The 11,784-nt window shown below is 43.0% G+C and overlaps 1 protein-coding gene across 4 annotated transcripts in view; it reads left to right on the forward strand.

The window, feature by feature from the left end:
* Positions 1-9,248: 9,248 nt before the first annotated feature.
* arvcfa (ARVCF delta catenin family member a) overlaps positions 9,249-11,784 on the forward strand; it is a 16,623-nt gene continuing 14,087 nt past the window's right edge. For 2 of the 4 annotated variants that reach the window (XM_034602945.1, XM_034602946.1), the window contains exon 1: positions 9,249-9,658. In XM_034602945.1, coding sequence (XP_034458836.1) covers positions 9,638-9,658 — 21 coding nt within the window. In that variant the 5' untranslated portion in view covers positions 9,249-9,637. The remainder of the gene's footprint in view (positions 9,659-11,784) is intronic. The other 2 variants (XM_034602944.1, XM_034602947.1) reach the window with 2 other exon arrangements.

Raw genomic sequence — 11,784 nt, forward strand, 5'->3', positions numbered from 1 at the left:
CATACCTGTTTTTATTCTGTGTTTTCCTCTGTGCGTTTCTGTGTCTGTCAATTATTTAGCAAGATCACGCAAAAACTACTGGACGGACTCTCAGGAAACTTGGTGGAAGGATCGGTCAGGGAAGAAGGGATTATAATTTATGATTTAACAATGCGAGATCGGGTGTTTTTCATAGATTTCTCACAGAATAATTCATCAATCTTAATTTAAATAATCAGGCAGCAGGTGCAGATCCAAATCAAAATTCAGATCTACTGAATTAGAATGTGGTTTCATGAGGGGACTGCTGGGCCTCGTCGGGTGAGAGCACTGAAGATGAGTGCCCTTCTAGTTTTCTGGTGTAAATGGCCGTCAATGAAGGCATCCACTCACAACCCTCTGAGATGTAAATGACATATAAACTGTAAACAAGCCTAAACACATTGAAAGCACCTGCTGATCCAAGCTGCAGAAGACATCACACGTGCACTAAATGTTTTCTCCGCTCACGACTCTCATAAACAGATGCTTTATGGTGATAGAGACAGAATGTGTTTTAACATCCCTTCATCCATTTCCCCTTTAAAACGCGCCGCATGCAATGAATGCACACATTTGCAGAGCAGTGATGGCAGCTGGGGAAAATGAAATGATGGCTATGGCTGTGATGGAGAGTTTAGTGAAATGCAGCCTTGCGGGGGAAATGATTTACCCTCTCTGCAGTGTCAGAGTCTGTGTTGGATTTGTGTGTGGCACCCTCTAGTGAGCAGTGTGAGAAGGTGATGTGATGCTAGTGAGGCCTTGACATCAATGTCAAGGGAGCTTTTTCCTTTTTCCTCCTACAGTCCGAAAACATGCAGATTGGGGTTAGGTTGATTGGAGCCTCTAAATTGACCATAGGTGTGGATGTGAGAGTGAATGGTTGTTTGTCCCTGTGATACACTGGTGACCAGTACCCCGCCTCTTGCCTTATGTCAGCTGGGATTGCTGGGATTCTCAGGACATAAGTCATTCAGAAATATTTCTAACAGAAACTTTCATTAGTCTGAACCTTGATGAACCACATCATGCTTTTGTTTGGATGTTACCATCAATGAAAAGTATCTGAGGTGCAGAACTTTTCATGTGTGTTGTTATCATTGCATTTGACCTTATAAAAGGTGGAAGTGCAGCTTTGACGACAGCGTTAAAAACCCAGACTGATTTAAGGTGTTTGGCGGAAATTTACAACGCAGCTGAAAATCTGATGGATCTCCCACCAGCCCGGTAAATACAGCGACGGGACGTAAGAACCCCTCACTCACTCCAGCTTATAGCCGAGAGACCTGACAACAGAAATACGATCTGGAGCATGAACACAAGAAGCTTCTCGGTGCTAAATGCTTTGTTCAGGAGTCATCTGAGCTGTTGTTCTTGTCTAAAGTGTCACAGATTATATTATTATCTTTTCATTGAAGACGACAGTGAAGACGATGGTGATTCAGAGGAGGGAGACGAGGCCTTTGAAACTTAATATGGACCTAAGATTAAATGTTTTCATTTGACTTTTAATCAATTTTTACAGAGAAATTGATGTAGCAATGACCAATAACCACAAACCACAACAATAATAGCCAATGCTAGTTGTCATCACTGCTTCAGTTTATACACATGGCCCAACTCAAAACAAAAACCCATAAAAGATCTAGTGAGAGGCATCTGATCCATTTCAACTTGAATTTAAAACAATCCTATTTAGTAAAGGATAGATTCACACTTACCCTCAAACTCACAAGCCCCCAACTCTTTTGGTCCCTGCAAATACCCATACTGCCCTTCTAGTGTAAAGGATGTAAAGTCTAATCTCTCAATATCATGTCAACATTAAGTAACTTCACCTTCCCCTCCACAGCCATTTTCACCCCAAATCTGGACACTATTGAATTTTAAAACATCTCTCTTTCAGCCTCTCCATTTGTTCACATTTTCCTCCAGAATGAATAATCTTCAAACTGTGGCCCGCTGTTTTCCGCGGGTAAAAGAATCTGTAATGCTGTTTGTTGGGTTTTTTTCCGACGATGTTGCCGATCACAGAGTAATGATTCTATCTCAGCGGTGCAGCGGCTTGAGTCGGTGGCTATCTCACATCTGTTCTGTCTGAGAACAAAAACTGAAAAAAGATGTGAATAAGACACTGTATAGTGAACGTGGCTTTATTGGAAAGTATAGGTGATCCCGAGAGCAGAGGGGGTTAATGTGGAAGAACGAGGTAATCTCAGTGTTGTTTTGTTGACTTTTCTTATTGCAGGACATGCATTAGGATCATCTGATGATTTATATTCCCTCTATCCCTCTCTGTTGTTTTCTTTCTCTTTTTCCACCCCCCCAGCCTCCTTCTCCTCCATCCTAGTTTTTTCTAACTGGGGTAAATGGTAATGATGGTATGACAAGGCTGCTGTGCAAAGAGGGATTGCAGGTTGTTGAGTTTTCCAATATTCTGTGCATATATCCTGGTGTCTGAGATGTCCCCCCCACTGAACATAATGTTGTTTTAACAATGTGTCCTCATGACAAATACGTCTCGGAGGAGACATCTGTCCTCCAAGCTGCAAGTTTGATGACATGACCGATTAATTTGCCTTGTGAACATTAATATTAGCTGAAGAGATAAATCGTAACCGTAATCGTCTAAGTTTAAAGTAATATTTTGTCCCAAAAATACTAAATTGTGCGTCCATAGACAAAGTTTCTTTTCTTTGATACAGGTTGAGAAACAAAAGGGAATTTCATATTAAAATACCCACTTAAAAAAACTTGATTCTGGATTATATCCTTTATTTCTTTCAGTGGGAAAAATAATTGTATTAAGACAGCCCTAAACCAACGAAGGAGAAAACCAAAAACTATCAGCATGACAGCACTGAGGGTAAAATGATAATAATATTGTTTGAGATTTGTGTGACGTGACCCTTTAATTCCACTTATGACATTACACACGAAGCCCAAATCATCCAAAACTAACCTTGACCCAAAATCCCTTTCTGTGTGTTCACTCATAATGAATCAATGACAGCGATTTCCGATCCTCTTTAGTTTAGATGTGACTTCGCAATGACCCTAATAAAACGTTAATAAACAGTCATTTCTGCTCACCGGCTCAGTAGCATTGTACCGAGGTTCATCCAGAAGCCTGTGAGTCTTAATGTGAGGAATATGGATTCACGTTAACCTCTCGACATGAGCTGATTTTATTCTATAAATCTCCAAGTCACCCAAATCGTTTGTGATACTTCTGACCTACATTAGTTGCTGCTCTGCTCTCCCTTCAGCAGGGTCTCTCTCTCTCTCTCTCTCTCTCTCTCTCTCTCTCTCTCTCTCTCTCTCTCTCTCTCTCTCTCTCCCTCTCTCTCTCTCTCTCTCTCCCCCCTTTCTCTCCCCTCATTGCTTGATCATCGGAGGCATCGCTGAACTGGCTGATTGTCATTTTCAGCTGCAGCGCCACTGATGCATTTCATTTCCTCTCTGGGCTCTCTCTCTCTCCTCTGTTGGCGTGATTAAGCACTTGCTGCAGTGACACTTGACAAAGACGAGTTGGATTAATAGCCGCCCCGGCTTGTTTCTGCCTCAGAGGGGGGGTTATATTTTATAATATTAACATTATCTATCACATCACGGTGTGGGGATGTGTTTGCAGTGTTGTGGCTGCTTCCTACACGGGTGATCCGGCCTGACCGCTGTTCCTGCAGCTCGCCGAGCGGCTGCAGCAGCCACTGTCGACTGTCGTTTAATAACCTGAGTGCAAACTCTCAGGTTCACCGAATGCAAATAAAACAACTCCCATGCACTTAACTAAAATGTGTTTAAATGTTGGGATGTGAAAATGAGAGGTGACCTTTCTGCTCCGAGGCCGGTTCGTTGACCTTCTCTGGCATTTCCAATGTTTCTGTGCGCGGCCGCTTCCACCTGTAACACAAGCAGCATCCAAAACCCTGCAGGCACCAGATTCCCATCCCCCCCCCCCCGGTAAAACTCTTCATAGATGTTTTGTCAATGCGTTAAATTGAATTAGCCTCCACTGCACTTGCCAGAGCAGAGAGGTGGGCAGTGTAGGGGTTTTTAATTGGGACAGAAATCTGCACTGACTGTGGCTCTGTGTGGCCACAGGAGAAAGTTGTGAGGAGAAATGTTTCCTGCTGATCACCAAAGACTGTGTGGGCATTTCCCATCAAATAATACAGCCAGCACACACACTGTAATGGGATGTGTCTGTGTGGCTTTGTGGGTCTGCCAACAGATCCTGTGTGTTACACCGCACCGTGCAGCCCCAGCTCAACCCCGGTGTGTGTAGATAATGGGCAGCAATAATGACATTCATCTCTGTCACATGGCAGAGGCAATTTACTGTCCAGTTACTGTGGTGATGACAAGAGCTTCATCATCTGTACAGCAGCAACAAAACAAACCCGTTTTTTTCTTCTTTTTTTTGAAATACAGCTGAAGTGTGTGCATGCAGAAATGAGTGCCTGTGTTGCACAATCATATTCATCATACTCTCGGCAGAGCAGGAATTATTCTTGCTATTTACACAAGTAAAACTGTGTGTGTGTGTGTGTGTGTGTGTGTGTGTGCGTGCGTGTGCGTGAATGGTTTGAGGTCAGACGAGAGGAACAGGGAATAAATCACAAAGGGTGGCTTGTTTGTGCCGAAATGTTCAAGCTTCTGGACTCTTACCGACATTCGTGCTCTAATTAGAGATGGAAAGCGTCTCTGTCATGTCTGATTTACAGGTCACGTTGCCTCCGAGCAAAACAAAAGTACATCTGCTGTGTGACAAACCTTCAAATCTTCCATTTTCTTCATCATGAATATTTGTGCATTCGGGCACATGGAGACAAACAAAGGCAATAACGTACTGGAAGAACGTCAGCGGAGTTATTTTTGAACATTACAGCGAGTGAAAGAGGGGAAGGAGGGAGAGACGGCACCTCCAAGGTTGCAGAAGGTTGCATGAGGTTCTTTAAAAACAACATGGAGAAAAAAAATCATGCCTCTCTCTCTCCAGCTTTACTTATGGGCCCAGTGATTAATATTTTGTGCCTGCATCCTTAATCAAAATCCTAAAAGTCCTTCAGGTTGTTTGTTATGGAGTGAGACGTGTTCCGGTTCATGGTTTAAGACCCTGTAGAGACAGGAGTGAAAATATTGTTGGGAAATATTTATTTTTTTCTTCCCTATATGGTGATTCATTTTCTTTCCCGGTACAAGTGCAGTTCTCCTCCTCCATCCACAGACCTGAAGTGGCCACTGAGCAGTTTGACGAGCATCTGGCTGTTTGTCCATTCAGCTGATCTGCATGTTGTGGAACATACGTGTGAGATTCTGGTGTGAAATGATTTAAAATGCTTTGATTTGCAAAGAAAAAAAAAGAAAGAGACGGACAAATAAATGACTGCACCCTGAGCTATGGACCAATAGAAGTAAGACAGGGAGTAATTTGGATGTAAACAAACATATTTCAGTCGTCTGAGGCTCATTCATTATTCATGGAAGAAGTGCACTTGATTCGAAGGGATGGACAAGCAGCGATATGGAAAGTATCAGACTATATGAGAACGGTAGGATTATAAATCAACCGGCAATCACCATGAAAGCAACAGGAACAGATCCACATTGTTATTTGGATCATAAACATCAGTCCCCTGAACACAAGTTCTCTGACCTCCCTGACAAAACTACAACACAAGCCATAGCGGTGCAGCAACGACAACACATGATGTGATTATTCTGTCTGTGTGCACAATGTGCTGCAGACACAGGGAGTGTGAGGTGACGTCAGGTCATGTTTGGCAGCTCCAAAAGTCGGAAGGAGGCTCATAATGAATGAAATAGTAATTGTGGCGCACGGATCTATACAGCTGACATTTTATAATCAAGTGTAATAAACTCAGAGTAATTTCAGTAAATTGTATCCTTGGAACATGCCAATAATCCGGTATAATTCGTTTTTCAGTATAGAAAGGTCTCATTAATCACCTGTAACATTTTCAGCTCTTGCCTGAGGTGTGATCTCCTGAACTCACACTGACTCGTGAGCAGGTTTCGGTTTTCTTCTGCCCCACGTGTTGATTGTTAGGAACCATGAAAAGATTGTGAGGAGAGGATGTAGAGATGTAAAAATCTGGTCACCTCGGTTTATGGAATATTCCAAGCTCTCTCAGGCATGAATCAATTTTCATGTTTTTTGGTGAAAAATCTGTGTGGATAAATCACATTTATTTGGTGATGATAATGTTTTTATTCCGACTAGAGATACAGTATTTTACTGCTTGTGTTGAGGGTAAAAATATGAAAAGACCAGAAATGTTGAAGGCCTCTCTTTTTATCGATTCGTATTTGTATTGTATGTCGCGACCTTAGATAGATTTTATCACCTTTTCCCTTTTACCTCTGAAGTAAAGTATATTCTGTCATCTAAATTAGGTTTATCTGCAAAAAAAACCCCACCCTCGATCAGAATATGAAACTGTGTAAAGTACCTTTTTCTCTCTCACTGACCCAAAACCATTATGGCACTTGATGCAGGTGTTCTCCATTTGATGGAGCCAGTATTTTTTGGAGTGAGGCGCTGGAGCAGTGGGGGAGCAGTGAGCAGCAGAAATCTCCTCTGGAACAAATGGATCAGTTTCCGCGTGTCAGGAAATCTCTCTAATGTGAAAACACGCTGATTCACTTTGATTTCACAATGGAAGCATCAAAGGTTTTTTTTTTTCCTTTTTAATTAAAAGAGATGTCTCAAATGTTAACTCCACTGCGAGGGAGCTCCAACAGCTTCTTACTTTTTAAACTGATTTACTGATGAAATAGATCGTTTGATGTCTAGGACACAGGATTCAAGGTTCTCTGTTACTTCACCTGTATTGAAGGAGGTATTCTGAGTTATATTGATGCCAACACGGGATTCCATCAAATGAGAAAGAGTTTAATGAACCAAACCTCACAAAAAACGTCGATGTGTAACGTTAAAGATGACAAACTGCACAGCACTAACAAGCTGGAGACAAACTAATATGAAAGAAATACCACAGAGGCCAATAAAGATTTCTAAATGTCTCAGGATCAATGATATTAAGAGCTGTCCCGAAATCAATAAGACAGACAGCTGATGGAGCGCCCTGCTGTGTGGATGATCGCAGGAGGTTTTATTTTCACATGGATTATTATTGTTTCTGTGCCCAGAGGAAAATGTTTAAACGTATGATTCTTTATTTAAACATAGAAAGTAAGTAAGAGGCCGGACTTCATGATGATCTGTGGATTTTGTCTCAGATCGACTGCGATTATCTGACTTATGCCTCAACCAATATTAGATGATCAAATGAGCCAGGAGCTCACAAAAGACGTCTATGAGTTATTCATATATATTTTGATCCTATATTTGGAATCACATAACCACAGTAGCATTATTTGTTTGTTTTTTTAACAATGGAACTATAAAATATCCACAAATAAAAATATGAACACAGGGTGTTTTTCCATTTGTGACTAAAAAGCATAAGAAAATAATAAAAATAATTAAACAATACTAGTGCTACTACTAATTCTACTACTACCACTACTAGTACTACAACAACTACTACTACTACTACTACTACTAATAATAATAATAATAATAGCTTTATCCAAAGAGAAATGTTAAGTGGTAAATGGTCTGTATATAGAGCTTCTCTAGTCTAATCACTCAAAGTGCTTTACAGTACAGTTTTGCCATTCACACACACATTCATACAGTGCATCTATGTGCAGCACTTTTTTCTACGAGGACCATTTGGGGTTCAGTATCTTGCCCAAGGGCACTTCAGCATGCAGAAGGGGAAAACAGTTAAAATAGAGAAGGAAGTTAATAATAATAATGGTAATGGAAGCACATTCATGAATATGTCTCCCAACAAAAGTATGTTTTAGCCGATACTTAACAGAAGACACTGTCTCAGACAGACTTATTTCCTCAGGCAATTCATTCCTGAGCCTCGGGGCCCCGATGGCAGACATTCTGCCCCCCCGCCTGGTTTTCACCCTAGATTTAAATAAATAAACAAAATTAAACAATAGAAGAATGTTTTAGGGAAATACACATTTTTTCCATTCTGTCCAAAGTTTGAATTGCTGAAGTTTCATAGAAAAGGTGATTCATAGCAGGGGTTCGTGGACACCCAAGGGTCCTTGAGAGGTACCAGAGGGGTCTCCGGTAAAAGGGGAATCATTTATTTATACTATAATTTCCTCCATAAGTAACACACTGACAGAATGTATCACTGTTTTCATCCTGAATTTCATACACCTCCTGTAAAAAAAACATCTAAAAGCAAAACTCTTTTCATAATGGGGGTCTAGTTTGTGTCAGTTAAGGGTCCTTGAAGGGCCAGAGTTCGAGATCCACTGCTCTATAGCTTGGACGTCTGGCTTAATGTCTGTGTCTGACAGTTTCCTCTTCAGCCATGCCCAGTATTCCAGTGTTAAATGTTTTGTTTAACGCCTGTAGATGTTGAGTGTACAAGCCCCAAAAGGAGTTTGTCCCAGTTAAATGTAATGTCTGTCCCAAATACTTCACCAGTTCTGCACAAGTCCAACACCAGGAAGTATATTAACGGTGAAGTTACTCAAAATGTCCCGGTGATGACATCTATAAAAACAGGAGGAGCACTCACCTGACCTGCTTGCAGGATATTTTCAGCCCCTTTGTATTTTTTGCACCTCTAACCAATGACAACGCACAGGTGTCGTGTGGAGAAGACCTGGGTGCAGTCGGTGATGGGTGGTGGAGAAGCTGTTTGATTGGTTTGGTACAGTTTGCAGAGTGTTGGTTCCAGCATGGAGTGTGTGTGTGCTGCTCTGCCTGCTGCTGCTGCTGCTGCTGCTGCTGCTGCTGCTGCTGCTGCTGCTGCTGCTGCAGAGAGTGTTTATGCACCTTCCCCATCCCTCACCCCTTATTATGCTGCACATGGGTGACACAGGACTGAAGTAGAGTGGGCTGCTCTGTACTCCAGCTGCATCTGCTTGTGAGCCCACAGGGAATGGTGCATGTGTGTGTGTGTGTGTGTGTGTGCATGTGTGTACCCTGCTTGCCTGCCTGCCTGCCTGCCAGAAAATATGGGTACAGAGCGCAGGGATTGCAGGGCTCTGCACTTACCTAAGCCATTCACAGGCTCAGCATCACACAGTTGATTCAGCATCTTGGTAATAGCGCACGCATTAAACTGCAGCACACATCAGTGCAGAGGAGGAGTGCAGTGATGACAGGGAGCCCCTGCCCAGTGTTTGTATGGATGCATGAGTGTGTTTGTGGACGTGTTTGTGAAAACGTCTGTGTTGAGCAAACGTGTGCATAGGGTCTTTGTGAGAGAAAGAGAAATAGAAGCAGAGAGAGTGAGAGAGAGAGAGAGAGAGAGAGAGAGAGGGGAGGAGAGTGAGGGAGGGAGAGAGAGAAAGAGAGAGGGAGAGGGAGGGATAGCGGACATGTGTTGGTGAGAGCTGGGAGGAAAGGATGGCTGCTCATGTTTGAACTGCCTCAAATGCTCAGAGGAAGAGTCCAGGCAAGAATTCAGCCGAGGCAGGGGGACAGACGTCTCACCGGGGGACGCATCTTGTTCATCATTTGTGGGGAAGCAGAAAATATTTGGCAATGCCTGCTGAAGTGAAAGAGGTAAGTGTGTGGTGGAATGGCTCTATTTGCTCTGTACCCTCCCTCTTTTCTTTTTTTTTTTTTTTGCTTTTGCCTATCAGTTTTTTTTTTCTTCCTGCGGAGAACTGAAGCCCACCACCGCTTTATGCATTCTGCCTCTGTCATGATGAATGAAGGAGGCATCAGTCGCTTCACCTCCTTCCCTCTCACTGCTGTTCGGTGCAGTCTCCTTGTGTGCATGGGGGACATGATGCTAACATCTTCATCAAGTGTGTGTGTGTCTGTGTGTGTGTGTGTGTGTGTGTGTGTGTGTGTGTGTGCGTGTGCATGCACATGGCAGTGCGTGTGTGCAAAATGCATAGGCAAGCTTATAAAGGGGGATAATCTTTGATTGCATTATGAGGAGAGGTTGTCCCTCCAGGGGGAAAATGGTGCACACACTCTGGTAAGTGTATTGCCATGATGTATCAGAGACACATTAAATCTGACCATGCAGTATTTAACTATTTGAGGATCAGAGCATTATCAGGAGTAAGAGGAGGCTCCAAATGGAAACTTTGAGACTGAGTATCCTCCCTTCTTCTCCTCTGTGCCGTCATCTTGAACGAGTATTTACCCTAAATAGATCAGCCTGGTTAGAATAAGGGTGAACAGGACGTATTGCATGGCAGACAATGGTGTTTCTGCAGGAAACAAGCCTCAAATAAAAATCTATGTCATTTCAGTGCCTTTTCCATTCACAATGTACAGCAACACATTCTGTAAATTAACAGTGACCAGCACGAGCATCTCGGATTCAACAGATAGTGCAGGGCAGATGAGTTGTGACAAAGTTGTGACTAATGTCATCTGACATCAGTGGGCTGATGTCATGTTTTATTATCCTGTGGACGCGCCACTCTTTCAGCCCCACAAACTGCAAACTAATACACACTCAAGTTTGATCCCCGCACACACTCACTTCACCATCTTTGTGTCTCTTTGGCATGGATTTGTGACAAGTTGAATTTGTGGCTTGTGTCTGTCATGCCCTTGAGCTGGTCACTAACAAACCTGACCTCACTCAGCATTAGATCAGACTCGGTTGTCTCCCGAAATAATACCTTGGCTTCTGCTGGCCTCAATACTGAGAGTTGACAGGCACAAGATGCTCGTCATGTCATTCTGTCTCCTGCATCGCTGCACCATATACCATACCTCCACGTCTTTACAGCTAAGTCAGATTGAGCGTCATCGTCTTGACCTATTTGGCTCTGTGGGCACACTTAGTTAGTGATGGTGCAGTGAGTTATTTAAATGAGCTTTGACTCAGAGTGGCCTGGCCTTCCCTGGAGCTCGAATCAGACAGGGGACAGCGTGCGGGCCCCTGTCCAGCCTATTACCGTCCTCCAAATCCTTAATCAAGCCGTCTGTGGAGGACAGTGGTACCCTGTCTGTCTCCGGGCCAGGCGTTCAGTTAGTGCCGCCTAACAATATCCAATCAACCTCCCCCGGAGTTGTTCAAACCGAGATTATCTCCTCGCTGCCAATTTCCCCTGGGTGACCCTTTCATCTCCCCGTCCCTCTGACACATTTTGTGCTCGGATATGAGGGCCACTTGTGTTTGGTGGGGTGTCTGAAAAGCGAATCCAGCTCTCGCCCTGCACATTAGCTCCGCGGCTCGCTGCAGCCTGATTCAATGCAGTGGAGGTGAATTCTCTGGAACTTGTTCGGTTTAATGTTGTGGCCTCAGATTGACGATAGCCAGGAGGTTTTAACAGTTTATTTGTTTTTGTCATCCACCTATCAGTACATCATCCAGTATATATATCCTGTGAGATCATGTACAATAATGTCCCAGTTTTGAATAGTAAAATGACTTTCGAGTGGATAAGCAATTCAGGTGGTAAAATGGCTCATAAATGATGCAGCGGAATTGATCTCCTCCATAATAGAAGCTTTTAATTATACTCTGATGTTTTGATGGGGTTGTTTACATCATTGTTTGTCCCAGATTTTAGCGAAATTCTCCCGCTGCGACCACCAGGCCTTCGAAACTAAAACAGGTGTGTCAGATAATTCGATATTGACTGAAATCACGAGTGTTTTTGGAGACACACACCGGAATGAATGTGAATTTTGGAAGAAAATCTGCATAAAATGTGTTT

The sequence above is a fragment of the Hippoglossus hippoglossus genome, chromosome 12, assembly GCF_009819705.1.
Source record: "Hippoglossus hippoglossus isolate fHipHip1 chromosome 12, fHipHip1.pri, whole genome shotgun sequence".
Classification (NCBI taxonomy): Eukaryota; Metazoa; Chordata; class Actinopteri; order Pleuronectiformes; family Pleuronectidae; genus Hippoglossus; species Hippoglossus hippoglossus.